At 34.6% G+C, this 16401-nt stretch overlaps 1 protein-coding gene across 4 annotated transcripts in view; it reads left to right on the top strand.

Moving 5' to 3' along the window:
- GRIK2 (glutamate ionotropic receptor kainate type subunit 2) overlaps positions 1-16401 on the top strand; it is a 721691-nt gene that overhangs the window by 441778 nt on the left and 263512 nt on the right. For all 4 annotated transcript variants that reach the window (XM_065911321.1, XM_065911322.1, XM_065911323.1 and 1 more), the window contains exon 8: positions 13819-13962. In XM_065911321.1, coding sequence (XP_065767393.1) covers positions 13819-13962 — 144 coding nt within the window. The remainder of the gene's footprint in view (positions 1-13818; positions 13963-16401) is intronic.

Below are 16401 nucleotides of genomic sequence, written 5' to 3'. Positions count from 1 at the left end.
GTTAGGAATACAAAGGAGCAGAAGAAATATTATTTGATGCTATGAACTCTGGAAACACAGGAGCCTACCCAGTGGTTAACAGCCTTGCATTGAGGCTCACCGTACTTATTCAGATGCCATCAGTGAGTTTTGAGTCGATGCATGCTTTATAGAACTCTTATAAATGACCTAAGCTCAAGGGTAAAGTTAAATTCGGAATGTCTTTTTATTTAAATTTTTTCCTCAGAAATTTATCAAATTTCTCTTTCAACTAAGAAGGAAAACCATTTAAAGCTCTTTTATCTTCAGAATGCTTAGGCTATTCTTTTTCTACTGCCTCATCACTTCTTAAATTTCTTTTTGTTTCTTCAGATGATCATTTTTTATGCCTTTTCAATCGTTTGTACCATCCTTTTGCTGCTAGTTTTCTCTGCGGAAATGTTGTTCCTTCTGCTTTTCCTCTGAGTCTCTGCCTCTCACCCTCCAATCTTAACTTTGGCTGCAACTATGCAGTTGTAAAATCCATCAGGTGAAGTTTATCAAACTGTTTTCTCTTCTGAGTAAAGTGGTATCACCTTCAGCTCTTGCTCTTTGTCTACTTTGAATTAATTTCCTGAATGGCATAGGATTTAGCATACACAGAAAAAGGTTGCAATGAAAGTCTTTTATGTTTGGGTTTGTGATTTATAATTTGTTTCATCAAGTATAAAACTCAAAAGTATAAATGTCAAGAGTTAACTGATACAGTTTAATCAGTCATTTCCAATTTTGGTGTCAGTCTATTAACCTACTGACTAAAAGGGCATTGCAGAGGGTTAGTTTACATCTGGTTTCATAGTCCTCTATGATTTCTTTCTTAATGATGTTCCCAGCAGTGTACCATTAAAGTTTTTTGCTTCAGTTCACAATCTGATTGTCCCTGAACCTGTATAATTCACAGGAGGAACAGTCAGTCATGTTGACTGAGACAAATTTAGGCAGGCAGAGTGTATACATCTTACAGTTGTTCCATTTTGTGTTGTTATTAGTGTAACCAATTCCCAATACTGTAGATATCTTAGTAGTTACCCCCAAATTTCCTACTATATTAAATCTCTACAAAGAATTAAGAATTATTAATAGAGGATAGTAATTATACATTTGGTGAATTTATTTAATGTGATTATTACATTTTCTAGCATTTGCATTTGTAATATTACATATGGCCTCTTTTGCATATATATTCCTATTTTTCTAAATTTATATCCCAACTCTGTGAGTAGATAGTAATCACATTTTGCCTTGAGGAAGCCAAAGCCTAGATCTTCATCATTCAAGATTCTTTCAATTCTAATTGCCTAAAATGTCCTGAAAATTTGTTAATAGCAAAAGGAAAAGCCTGTTGAGTCTCTAGCTCATAAGTACAAGATAATCTGTCTTCAGATACAGTTGAATCCAGTTGGTTCCAGGTCATAAAGTCATAAAGAAGCTAATTTCCGTCACTCTCCTCCTTTTTCATTTGTATTGGTTCTGTTCTCAGACAGAGGGTGCAGAGGACCACGAAAGTTCACATACACAGGTTCAGAGCTTCAGGAGAAGAAATGTGTTTCTTTCCCAGTGGCTCCCTGAAAAGGCCTGGATTTAACTTGGCCGTGCCCGAAGCAGTGGTAGCTATCAATAAGGCCTATGGTGCATAGGCCTTAGGAGACTGGGTCAGAGAATAGCTGGGAGGGGAAAAATATTCTGCTGTAATAGGAAGAGATGCTGAGAATGCAGAACAATAGAATCCCATCAACATAGTTACATTATTTTAATAAAATCATATTCTTGGTCTTCCGAGTTCCAGGCTCTATTCTTTTAATCTGTTTAGATCAGTTATAAGATGAACTGATATATAAAGACTCAACTTTAGGAGAACCCTTTAATATCTGCTTCATTAAAGAACAAGCATATTTTCGTTGCCTTGAAAGGAGATGTTAGGAATCTCAGGATATGAAAAAGTATAATCTTTAAAAGGACGTCTCAATGGCTCAGGGGTAAAGAATCTGCCTGCAGTGCAGATGTGCGTTCGATCCCTGGGTTGGGAAGATCTCCTGGAGAAAGAAACCAACTCCAGTCTTCTTTCCTGGGAAATCCCATGGACAGAGGATCTGGCAGACTACAGTCCATAGGGTCGCAAGAGTCAGACACAACATAGTGACTAAACAACAAGAAATAATCTTAAAAAAAAAAAAGAAAAAACTAGTGAGAATTCTGGTTTGACTTTTTCCCTTGATCCTACTCTCCTTTCCAGCTTCTGCTTTCTAAGCTTTTCCCCACTCCTTTTGTTTGTTGAAGCTGTAAGTGCTAATAGAAAAATCTTTCATACAGTACCTACTTTCTGACATATCAATAGATAGGCATTGCTCCAGACAAAATTGGACACTCTCCTTTACTCAGCATGGGGCAGTGTATTAAGAATGTTAATTTGTTTGTCTAAATAATTGACCTCTCAGTCTTATTACCCAAACTCATAATTGTGTTCTATGTTATAACACAATAATATTTGTAAATGTTGAATGAGTGAATCAAACTATAAGTCACATAAAGAGAAATGAAATAAAAAAAGATAATGGCGAAAGCATATGCTCATATGGGAAAAGGGATATTCATGAGACCCAAGAGTGGGCAAGCAAAGGCATTTCCTCTTGGCAATAAAAACAATAATTAGTTAAATCAATGCGTTTTCAAATAGGAATCAACCAGGTTATCTAAAGTAGTGAAGAGACAGGAAATCTTCACATTAAATCTAAGGTACACTGAAATGTGATCATGCAAATCAATTATTTTTTTTCCTCAAAGACTGTATCCTAATCTAAATTGATATTACTGGTGTTAACATTCTTGAGATTCTCACTTACCCCACTCTGTAATTATGACACATTTAAAATCTTTATAGTTCTCACTTTTCTAAATTTATCAAATTTGATCCTTATAATGTGAGATACACCATTTTTCTACTTTTTTTAAAGATGAAAAAAAAATGAAACTAAGAAAGATTGCATGATTTCCAATAGGGACTGATACATTACAAAGCTAAAGCTATAACTCCCATTAGATTTCTGTGAAACTTTACTTTTTTTCACATTTCTACGATAAGTTGTTATTGTTTAGTCATTAAATCATGTCTGACTCTTTTGTAACCCCACGAACTGAAACCCACCAGGCTCTTCTGTCCATGGGACTTCCCAGGCAAGAATACTGCAGTGAGTTACTATTTTTTTCTCCAGAGGGTCTTCCCAACACAGAGATTGTACCCAAGTACAACACAGAGATTGTACCCAAGATTGCACCACTGAGCCACCAGGGAAGCCCCCGTGAGAAGTTACTATTACAATTTTATATACAGAGCACAGTACAGAAAGCTAGACCCACAAGAAGAGCACAAAAAGTTGTTTTGGACACATGTTAGCATGATTTATTTGGATATCATTTTATTTATTCAGAAATATCTGTATCAAGGGCTTCCCTGGTGGCTCAGATAGTAAAGAATTTGCCTGTAATGCAGGAGACCCAAGTTTAATCTTTGGGTCGGGAAGATCCCCTGGAGAAGCAAATTAGTACCCACTACAGGATTCTTGCCTGAAAATTCCATGCACAGAGGAGCCTGGGGGGCTACAGTCATGGGGTCACAAAGACTTGGATATGACTAAGCAATTAACATATACACATTGATATAAATTTCACCTTTATGCTTCAAATCATGCTTAAAATAGATCTTAATTATCATTTAATTTTGGATTTGGGTAAATAATATATAAAGTATCAGGTTCTCAACTCTTGTAGGCATTTGGAACTAGTATTTACATGAACTCAAATTTCTGGTATCTTTTTGGTTTGCATATTCTTGGATCTCAGATTAGAATCATTCTGTTAACAGCATAAAAATCCATTTTAATTCATTACATTAAGAAAAGTAAATATAAACAATGTTGAGGAATGTAAATTTTTAAATGTAAGAAACTAATTTGAGCTCCAAATATCAGGATAATTGGATGTACTGGACATATGCTGGAAGTGCAGAGAATACTTTCCCTTGATATTGACTCTTTTCTAGATCAATAGCAGTTCCAAATGTAGTAAAGGAGACACCCGATTTAACAGGACCTAAATTATTAAGGCCAGTACATTGTTGCTAGAGAGTTCATTAAGAATCCCATCAATACAGTGTGGTTCATGGGCGCTAGTAAGAGCTTTGTGGAACATTTTAAAAGAGAATGAGATATCTCAATGGACTGATCTTAGTGGAAAAATTTAATTAGGTAAGAATAATTACATTAGTTAAATGAAACTTTTAATTGAAAACCTGTTGGTATTTTCTAACCTGCTTCACAGCTGTTCCTTAATCATTTATATTTAAAAAATGAAGAGTTTCTCTACATGGTATTTGAGAAACATCTAAACATCTTGGAATTTGTATATAAATGTTTAAAGTACGTTAGAGAGTGTGGCAGTAAAAACAAATAGGATTTTCTGCTTGGGAAATGGTGCATTTTAAAGATATGTGTAGGAAAGAAAGCAAATTATATAGAAAATATTTGAGATGAATATATATAATTCTTGGAAAGAATGCAAAATAGTCATCTAAAGCTTTCGGAATTCTAACGTTAAAATTCCATGGACTGAATTTCATACCTTATAAAGATATAAAGGCTTACAAAGAAATAATGCTGTTTTGTAAAATTATCTTGTTGACTGTTATTAAAGAAACTGCATCCAGCAAGAGTTCTTGCAAGATTGAAATTGTATGATAGAAAACTTTATAATGGAAAAGGAAAGAGCCAACGGAAACTCTTACTCTCAAAATTAACACTTAAATTGCCTAATCAAAATAGGTGAAATTGCTGCCAGTTTTTTTGGTAGCTTTTAAAGCCTAAGACAGAAAGTATTGGTTTGAGAAAACATAGACACTTATTTAAATCCACAAATTTACAGGAACACCAAGCGAAAAGATCCACTAATCACCCATTGCATTAATCCTAGACCAGGCCGTTTTTTTCCTGAATCCCAGCAACACTATCATCCAATACTGTTTCCTTTTCTTAAGCTTCAAAGCTTTGCTGAACTTGAATTTTCTTCCTAACTCACCAATTTGACTGTAATACTGAACTCATTCTATTCTTTTCCCTTCTTCTCTTTTCTTTATATTTCCTTTAAGCTCTTACTCCTTTTTAGCCCTCATGGGTACTGAATGCCGTACAGGTAACTACAAAAATCCATATTCCTTTTAATGGTCTTTTACCATGTGGTTTCTGGAATCTCCTTTTTTTCAACTAATCTGCAATACAGGCACCATTCTGGTTACTTTAAAAACAGGAAAAACAGGCATATCTATCCATATCCTAACTGTGAAGAGGAACAAAACATGATAAAATCCTGGGATAGTTTAGTAAATGACTTTGAATAGCAGAAAGGGTTTTAGTTTTTCTCTGCGGAGTATCAGGAAATCAAGGTGGGTTTAATGTGCATGAGAAGTTTTAACAGTAAAGTTGAAACAGCAAAGAAACTGTAATACAAGTATTGGCAGATTTTGTTGGATCAGGGAGGAAATGGGTAGAGTATGAACACAGAGAAATGACTGAAGAAAAGTTAACTTTGATTCCCCTTATTTATATATGTGTGTGACATGTTGGTAGTAAAGTTTATTGAAAAAGTACACAAAGCATAAAGAATTATAGGGCGGAGATGGATAAATTAGGATTATGATTGCATTATAAAGGCCAATATAGAATCAAAATGAAAGATGAGTTTTTCTAAGAGTTCAAATATAAACTACAGGGCACCTGAAAATTCACCTGTTTCCTGCCCCTCATTTTACAGATGAAGAAACTGAAGACTAGAAAAAACTGCAAGGCAGATTTGTCCAGGTTCACATTGCTGGCGGGTAATTATCTGTCCAACAGCAGTCCTTTAATTAGCAGCAAAACTCAAGATGCTGTAATATTTTGCCACTTTTATTTAAATTCTAGACTTGTCAGATATTGTGTGTGCTTTTCTTTCTTTCTTTTTTTTTTTGAGCACTGAATTGTGGCATTGTGTACCCACCACATTTTATAGGGATCACGTTGTTGTTGTGTGTTAATTTCCTTCCTGCTCCTTCTCCCTCCAGAACTTGATCTGCTCTCTTGAACAGCACAAGGCCTGTTCCCTCATTTAGGCTAACAGTGGGTGCAGAAGGGTTGAAACATTCTACTTTCTAAACCGGCTCCTTGTTCTGGATAGGATCCATCTTGATGAGATTACCGCTCTTCTGGCGATCGTCATCCTCATCATCTAACACCTGCCTATGCACCGCGAGCCAGGGATTGTGCAAACTGCTTTAATGTATTATCTCATGCCGTCTGTGCAGTCCAGGCAGCTGCTGGTAAAGAACTCCGTTTCAGAGCAGCACAAAGAGCCGGCAACACAGTAAGCATAATGGCAGCTGCAGTGTAACTGGGAGAATTGTCTCTGACAATTGGCTCCCGACTGGGTCTGAGGGCATTTCTCCTTCCATCCCCCGGTTTCGTTACCAGCCACTGCGCACCTGCTCTGTGCCGGGCAGAGCGCTGGCGGCGGTGTGTGCCAGCCGAATGAGCGAACACCAGCCTGCCTTCCATGTGTGACCCTCACCCTTGCTCAGAGGGGTGGCTGATTCTCTGTCCCATTTGGGCTTGTGCTGATTGTACCAGGGAGCGCCAGAGGTCAGAATCTAGTCTCTTCTCCACCACCCTTAATAGTCACATCTTCTAATAGAAGAATCAATGTTTGTATCTCTTTTTCTCTTGGAACTATCTGGTTTATAAAAGTGACTTTTCTTCCAATAAGGGAAGATCATCAGTTTTCATTTCCAATTATAAAATGAGGAAACAAAGCAAATGGGGATTTAAGTATTTTTTTATTATTTGTTTTAGATAAAAGATCAAGTCAATGAAATAGCCAGGATTCATAAACTTAAACTCCATGTATTAGACCAACCAGGCTGCTTCTGTGCTGTGTACCATACTTCAGATGGGAATTCAGACATGAGCAAAATCTGAGATGCAGGAGTTCCAGAATAGATCTGCCACCTGCCAGCTAGCATTCAGATCTCAAAGGGGACCTGCCTGCACTTATTTAATGGAAAGATAAATGTGTTCACGAAGCTGTTACTATAAATTCATTTAGAAGCGGGACAGAGGCTGCACTCACATTCCTCCCAGATTTGAGCTGCTGGCAGATTTGGTTCACTGTACCTCTGGGAGGGAATACATTCTAGCTAGATGGCAAAGTGTGGTTGTTATTCAGAGCTTCCTAATGTCTGTTCTTTTATGGTGTAAATGAACTTTTGGGTTGAATCATCAATTTATTGAAAAATGCTTTTATACATGCCCAGAGTAAAAAAGTGTGGGTGAAGCAATATATGGAATGCTGTGCACAGTTTTATAAAGAGAGGTGTGATTATTATACAAAAGATGTTTGTGTCTAGAAAGGAGGATAAAATGTGAAAAAGTGTAAAGAATTTTATTAAAAGTAGAATGTTCAAGGAGGAAAGAAGATACAGATCAGTGATGCTTTATTTGTGAGAATTCTAGACATTGATAGAATAAAATGAAATCTACAAACCATCTTCCCAGAAAAATGCATGATCTTTTTTTTAATAGCTGTTATTAGAGTAAAATTGATGTATTATAGTTGCCATATTTAAACCGTGCAATTTGATAGGTTTTGACCTAAGTGTACACTCATACAAGCATCACTACAATCAAGATATGGCGATACTCTTTTAAGATTAGTCACATATTATATATGTAACTAATATGTATATATAATATACACTTTATATATATATCATGTATCACATCACTCTTAAGATTAGTTACATTTAAATGTAAATTATTAAAAATAATATTGGGTGTGTTTGGAGCCCAGATCAAGAGCCCAACTATGTAAAAAGTGCTTAAGCAGAAAGACATTGTCATAAATGTAAATCTGCTGGCATAATAGAGAAAATAAATTGGAAAATGCTGTTTTACAGCTTCTCCCAGCCAAAACTCAATGGGATGCCCAAAAGCATTATTTCCTGGGGGACAGAGCATTCCAAAAGGCTGCCTCCCTATTGGGAAGAAAGGTAAATACCTTTGATAGCTTTTGTGAAAAGGAGCCTTTAGTGTATTTAGTGTATTGAAGAGATTTAATGCAGTGATGTTTGCTTCTGTGATCCTGTGTAGTTCAAAACTGCTCATTTCTAACTAATTGCTTCATCCCTCATGCAAATAAAAGCTTTGTTTCAAGTTTTTATAACTCTAGAATATCTATCCCAGAACTTTATAAAGAAAATGTTTAATGATGATGATTATAGTGATTAGAAACTGAAATAACATATGCACTTCCCATGGACATGCTTGGTAATTAACCCTTAGTACCAGATTCTTCTGTAAATGAAATTTAAGTACATAGAAATATTTTAGCTTTTCACAGAATCCATTAATATTCCTGTTTTTATTATTTGAAGTGTTTCAGCCATATATCCTAAATCAAAAGTATTTAGCAATGGTAATTCTTATCATTTGAAACTTTTGAGAGCATCTAATCTCTCTGAGTTTTCAATTATTTAAAAATATGCAGTGGACTTTTTCCAAGCATAAAAGAAATGTAAGCATACGTACATTTCACTGTTCCTTCAATGCTTTACAGTCTCATCAGACATGAGGCTACATGAAATAGATGAAAAAAGTATGGCGTGACTAAACCAATTTCTGTGGCAATAGCTCAACCATAGAAATTAACATTCACCACTTTTCTACCTGCATCCCCATTACACACTCCATGCCTAAAAGTAATTAGACTGGGTATAAGATAAACCCAGCAATAAGTTAGGGAGATGGTTAATGCATATTTATAATATATGCAAAGGCACTTGTGATCTTTTCAAGCCATTCATTTAAAAAGATCACTGTTGTTTTAGTGAAATATGTAGGACTATATTGCAGAGTTTTAAAGGTTTGCAAAACAAGTTTCTGACTGATGGACATGCTTTGTAGATTAACTAAATTATTTTGGAAAGGAAAAGTTCCAACTCCAGTCTAATCTGAGATAGGGTCTCAAGGGAGCTCGTATAGCTATTGATAGATGCTTGACCTGGCAGTGAAATAGGGAGGGCTGCACTTGGATCTGACTGTACCTACCTAGCCTGCACTTCCTTCTGGGCTATATTCCTAGGGTGAACAGACATTCTAACTTTCCACACAATAAGTATGATCTGTTTATATATAAGTAATTATACTTGAAAGAAAATAGGATAAATTGTTTTGTCTTCCTTGCTGATTTATTTATTTATTTATTTTCTCTGCCTAGCTTTTGTCTGTGCAGTTTAGGATCTAAATAACTACAACTTTTTCTAACCCCCTTCTATGGATTTTAATAGCCAGATTGTATACATACTCTATTTTAATTGATTTGGTTAATTCACATTTGTGTTTATGTATCTGAAGGTTTTTTTAGAGGTAACTGGAAATGGCAACCCACTCCAGTATTCTTGCCTGGAAAATCCCATGGACTGAGAGGATCCTGGTAGGCTACAGTCCATGGGGTCGCAAAGAGTCAGACACGACTGAGCGACTTCACTTCACTTCACTTCACTTCACCATGATATGTAAGGAAAAAAAAATTGACCTGGAAGACAAATCAACTTTTGTTTGAATCTCAGCTCAGAGACAGGCTCCATGGGGCATAATTTTCTGGTATTCAGCAGGATCTCCAGAAATATGAGATCCACTGCTGTGAGTTTCCCTTCCATTGCCTGTCATAGTTTCAGTGGGAATTTGGTTTAAAGGAGGTAATTGGTTATGGTAGTTAAGACAGTGGTTTTAAGAATTAGACTGTGTCTGAATCTTGTTTGTAAAATCTTTTGTCTGAGTCTTATTTCTCCCAATCTTCTTATGATAGTTTGGAGGGTCATTCTAAGAGCTAAGTTTTGGCTGAGTCTTGTTTCTCAAGGTGATAACACCTTGAGAGTATTACTTCAAACTTGCTAAACTTCAGTTTTCTCTTCTCTGATAAAAGTAGTATCAACTAAAATGCAGGGTCTACATGAAATGCATGTGAAGAAATTGACACAGTTGTGTGGCATAGAGTAAGTGTGCAATGTAACTTGTTAGTAATATTATTAAAATATTGACAAAGTAATGAACCCATGTATCTCCTCCACTCCTCCCATCTTTCCTCATATTTTCCCTCTAGAGAAGAGTCAGGGCAAAGGATTATAGAGTCAATATGAGAGAGTGGAAGACTTAGCCAGAACAGCTCAATAAAACTCTACAGTTTAGAGTTGGAAGCCTCTTCAACCTGATCTTGAAAGATACTCTTGGACCCTTGCCTTGTGAAAATCTACTGAGCCACAACTGTATAGAATAAATCTACTTTCACAACCTTGTTCCTGGTTAATACTAACCTTCTAAAAAAAAAATACTAACCTTCTAACTAACTTATTACTGACTCAATCTCATGCATCAATGTACTTATTTTTTGTGAATTTATATTTACCAATTCTCCACAATCTATTTTCCTTACTTTATACTGCATTTTCATTATGTAAATCTTTACTGTTTATCAAAAATTATATATATATATATTAATGTTTTCAAGTGCATATTGATATTTCTTATATTTTGAAATTTTAAATTGTTTTTCTTTGTTAAAAGTTGAACACTGAACATAAACGAGAGAGAAGGATGTAAACTCTGGGGAGTATTTTTAGATTCAAATCCAGTTCCATCTCTACACGCTATGATTTTCAGACCAGTTGTTTAACTGTCCTCTGCGTTAACTCCCTATTTTATACAGGAATTAAATTCATCAGTGAATTTCCAACTGCATGATGGTTATAAGAATTAAAGAAAATGATTTAGGGCAAGTGCCTCACACAAAGTAAATACTGAATGAACATTACTAATGTTATTAAATTAAGGCAAATTGTCAAGCATATGCATTCTTGTGAAAATAAGGAAAACATTTTTGATAAGCTGGAGCTTTCTCAAAACTTTTCAAAGTTGAAAGAATTTACATATGTACAGTTTTGTGAAGAAGATAGTAAAGTTAAGTCTGACAGGATATCAAGTCTAAGTGGAAAACAATTCCATATTATCACATAAAGCAACTAGTTTAAAAGTAGGATAAAAAAGCACTCTAAGCAGATGAAAATGTCATAGAGTAGTTTCAGAAGTTCTGTTTATTACTTTATAATAAATCAACATATTTTAAACTGGAAGTTCAAGAAGATATTTAAACAGCAACTTTTAAACTACAATTTTTCTCTAATATTTATCTTTAACTTATAGCTTAATAAATGCTATTTCCCTTTTAAAATTACATTTAAAATTACAGATCTTAAATAGTTTTATTGTCATCTAGTATACACTCTGATCCAGAAGCTGAAATTATGTACCAAAAATCATTTTCAAACTTTTAATTAGGTAAAATTCTTTCCTAGTGTTGTCATTTTATTAATAGATAAGGTTACTATTCTAGAATTTTCATACAGGTCACATAAGATCACATAAGGCAGCAAGTCCTGGCAGGGTAGTAGGAATAGCATAGATTGTGTTCTTTTAGCTATTTTATGACAAAATTTCATCTTGGTAATAATTGCAATGGTATTTAGTAAACCTCCATCTTAAAAAAAAATGTAAAAAATAAAGAAAAAGGAGAAAAATATAAATTTTACTCACTTCTGTCTCCCAAGAGTAATCGGTAGTATCATTTTAGTGTATTTTCTTCACTTTAATTTTTTTTAAATTGTTATTCACATAATATGCCTAGTATGATGTTTAAGAATACTTTCTATGACCAATGAGGCTGTTTGAATCTGGGCCTCTCCACTTCTTAGTTGTATGACTTTGTTAGTTACATAACATCTCTCAGCCTTGGTTTCATCATTTGTAAAATGGAAACAATATCAGGAAATCAACAATATCAGGAAAAATGGAAATAATTCTCAATTATTATTGTGAGAAATAAGTTAAATAGCATATATGTTAAGTACACAAATGCTAGAAATACAGTTCTGTATAATCTGTTTTTATACTTAGCTTTATATCTCATGTAGTTTCTCATCTAAATGATTATTTTTTAAAACATGATTTTTAATGTTTATATATAAGTATCATTGTGATTTTCTGTGTTTCCTTATTTTGAACATTTATTGATTTATACTCTTTGTTATTTATTAAAACAAATGCTGTGTGTAGCATTTGTTTTTATCTTTTATTTTCTCAGGGCAAATTCCAGACAGAGAAATAACTGGACTAAAAAGAACATGGATATTTAAAAAAGTCCCTTGTGGTGCAACTTGCAAAATTGCCCTTTATCTTCTCTCTAGTAGTCTCTTAAAGTGTTCATATCTCTATACATTTGTTGATAGTGACATAAAAAATTCATTTTATTTAAAAATCAAACATGTCTTTCATATCTCGGTAGTTTTTTTTTTTATAACCACCAGTGTGGTGTATGAGATATGTCCTCTGAGTGTTAACTCAGGCCAAAGGTAAATATCAGCCTGATCCTCAGGCTCATGATATGTGCCTGTATCAACACCACTCCTCTAGTTTTCACTCTGCAGCCATCAGTGTGCGAAAGTAGTCAGCTGGTATTTACCAAACGAGGGTTATGAATCTGAGCTATATTCCCCAAAGATTTATGAACTATAAAATGGTATTATTATTATGTTCTGTCATTGCACTGGGCTCTTTAGCCGCCTTCCATTTTATGTGGTTAAGTTCCTGAGGATCCATTTGCATGAAAGCTACTGTGTGTACTCATTTTGTATTGTATTGTGGCAAACGCTATAATCTACAGGGTTCCTATTCATTCTGGAATTCATTTCACAGCTCACTAATTGTGTGAATGAGAAGAGGAAATATATGCTTTTATTCCAAAGCATGCCAAGCAGATGGCCCAAAGTTCATTGCTAGCCTCATTGTCAGCGTGGCTCTCTTCTGTAGGTAGTGAGCCTGGCATAGATCCGTCAAACACAATGTGAGGGTCCATTTAACACAGCGCTTGACACTTACTGAGCCTCTGGTTTGTTATGACTTATAAACATTTTATTTTTTATCATTCACCTCTAAAGTGGCCAGTCATTTGAGCAGGTGCAAACACAGTAGAATTCATATTCATTTTGCTTGAGAAGCCAAAATGAACTTTTATTCATATGGAAATTTTGGGAAAAGAAAACAGTACAGGGGATTAAGCTTAGTTTCTTGAAAAGGGATTAACGCATGTATTGAGATTCAAAACTGTATCATCATTTCTGAGACTGAACCTTTTGAAAAGCTGAATTGCAGGAAAAATTAGGGTTTATATCTTTAAGCTTTTTAGGTAAATCTCTTCAAATCTCTTGTTTCTTTCTATGAGAGAAAATTATTTACTCGTTTACTTTTATACACAATATGTAATTTAAGGAACCATTAAAATGTTCATATTTGCATTCCTTGTGCATGTGCACGCACACACACGTGTACAGAAGAACAGAGTAAGCTAGAGACAAAGGGTGGGACAAAAAATGAAATAATGCATGTCTGCACATATTTCCTACTTCAGCAGAGATAGCGGGATGATATGAAATTATGTTATCGCCTCAGGAAAGGGCGGGTAGGTCAGATGTGCTAGTGGAGCCCATGAAGGGATTTGATCACAGTAGCTTCTTTAAGAGAACCACAGCATGTGGAAGTATTGTTTTCTCCCTTACATGAAGAGAAACTGGGCATTTCTTCCTCTCACTGGTTCTTTATCTCTGCTTACAAACTCCTGTCATGGCTTTCCCATGTTGTATTGACGCCACCTTTCCTTTTCTCTCGTTTTAAGACCGATGCTGCCCTCATGTATGACGCTGTGCACGTCGTGTCTGTGGGCGTCCAGCAGTTCCCCCAGATGACGGTCAGCTCCTTGCAGTGCAATCGCCACAAGCCCTGGCGCTTCGGGACCCGCTTCATGAGCCTGATTAAAGAGGTGAGTCAGGACAGGTACTCCTGCTCTGCCTCACTTGTCCTCAAGTTGAGTGGATTCAGATTATTGCAGTTTCCCTCACAGGTCGTCTTCTACTTGTATCTTTTAAATTAAGCTTTCTTATTTTTCCCATCCAAGCGAAATTAGCATTTTTACTAAATAATATGCAAGCAAGGGAAAAATTACATGGTAAATAAATGAATTTCTACAAAATATCTATGGTTGTGGGAACAGATGAGAATCAGTGATATATGATTCACGACATTTTTGCCCCTCACCTTTCGGAATCTTTATGTATGTTGTTGTTTTGCTCTGTCATATCTGATTCTGTTACTTTTCATTTGTGTGCAAAAATAGATATTTAAAGAATATTTATAACGTAGATCACAAAATATGCAATGAATTTTTAACTTGAATGCCCTTTGCACTACACTAAATTATACCCAATTTGTACATTTTCAAGAATTACTTTTTAGAGCTATGGTTGCTAAGTATAACATCTAGTTATTTTAATTGTATTAGCATTAACATAAAACAGAATATATAGAGTCATAAAAGTGCAAAGTTTACTTCATGTTGCATAGTACAACCATCTTTATGGCAATGTATCATTTCTAATTACGTCTATTACAGTTTAAGACCAAGTATGCTCATAGTAAGGATAAAAAGGGAGAATTCTTAAATATCACACACAAACATGCAAACTCACACATTTACGTCACACACATATTCTTCCTATCCACCTTCTCATGAAGGAAATACCTTTGTCAGCTAAGGATATTTTTTATTTGATACAGCAGGAGTTTTTTAATTTTTATTGAAGTACATTTGATTTATGAGTTTTTATATGAAAGGTTAACTATGAATATTTAATCTTCACTATGAAAAGTCACAGCTGTTATTACCATATATAAGATTTTTCATTTATTGCTTAAAGGAAATCCTCAGCTCATCATAGAATAAATTATTTATCATGAAAATAAAAGTGCAAAGAGAATCATAATTAAGAACCATCAGGACATTGGCAAAGAATATCTGTGAGTTCCTTGTCTAATGATTACTGAACTCTGAGATAGGTGGAATGATAGTCCTGTAACAGCATATTGTCCTCTTATTACTCCACATTCTGCATTTACTTCTGGTGTAAAACTGAGTCAGAGGATTGCTAGCATAGCACATTGGTTTGGCTGGTTGAAGAAGAGCTTTTTCTGAATGAAGCACTTGACAATTGAGACATGTGTCAAACAGCCCTGTAAGAAACTGTAATTCGCTATTGTATTCATTGTAGGGTGTTATTGAGGATCTTGTCCACTACATCACATAGGATCTCTCTCATGAAGACCAAAAAGAGAGATTTCCCTCAGGTTTCAGTACCAGGAGAAGAAGAGTTTCTCCTGGGCAATTGATGTGTCTTAACTTATGGGTCTTGTATCTTGTGTTTTCATCATATTTTCTTCTTTGCTTTGGTTGCTGGAAAGTTCAAAATTTAATTTGTGGTTGGTTTCATTAGTTGCACAGTTTCATTGATATACATTTCCCTGTGCTGTCCTTTAGCCCAGATTTCTTTTACTACTCTGCACTTCTACTGGTGTACTTCTTGATCCCATTTCCTATTTTTATACTACTATAGATTCTTGTTCACTGCCCACAGTTATTTTCTTTGGAAAAAGTTAAGTTAACAAATGTTTTCCTTCCATACTGGACACCTGTTGACACGTGGTAACCTCAAGGATGACCTTTTGCAATATGCACTGAGATATGTATTATAGTTTTTTTTATTTATTTTTTATTTTTTTTATTATTTTTATTAGTTGGAGGCTAATTATAGTTTTTTTAAAAATTTACTTATAATTTATTAACCTAAAATTATTTTAGAATTTCTTCATATAAGTATCCAAGGAAAACACGGAGCCTAAGAAATGTAATAATAATTATATCCATTTGTAATACTTGTTGAAATGTTACCCAGTAGATAAATCTACTGGGTTTTACCTCTTTTGAGTGTCAGTATATCTTCAAACATAATTGTGAGTATATGTTACATTATTTAAAATTTTAACATGTAACTATTTTTCCAAGCTATTTGCAAATGACATATATAACATCTAATTTGGGCTATATAGGCAGCAGAATGAGAAATCTTTTTGTATTAAAAAGCCTAGATATTTGCTCACTCTTGAGGGGTAATCCATTGTGTATCTGGATTATTATATTCTCATCTCTTTCTACCTGAAGAGATGCTCCCATAAGAAGTATACATTGATGTGAAGTAATTTCGATACACTTTTCCCAGTATCACACAGGGTATAATAAAGCAGTATTAATTATTCTAAGTATTCTTAGAGTTATTCTAAGTATTCTAAGTGTATGATTGAAGTAATATAACAAAATGTTTCCTAGATCCAGTTTCTTTAATTGTAATAAAATATTTATTTTGTGTTA

Source organism: Muntiacus reevesi, chromosome 19 (assembly GCF_963930625.1).
Source record: "Muntiacus reevesi chromosome 19, mMunRee1.1, whole genome shotgun sequence".
Taxonomy (NCBI): Eukaryota; Metazoa; Chordata; class Mammalia; order Artiodactyla; family Cervidae; genus Muntiacus; species Muntiacus reevesi.
This window is presented reverse-complemented; position numbering and strand designations above follow the sequence as displayed.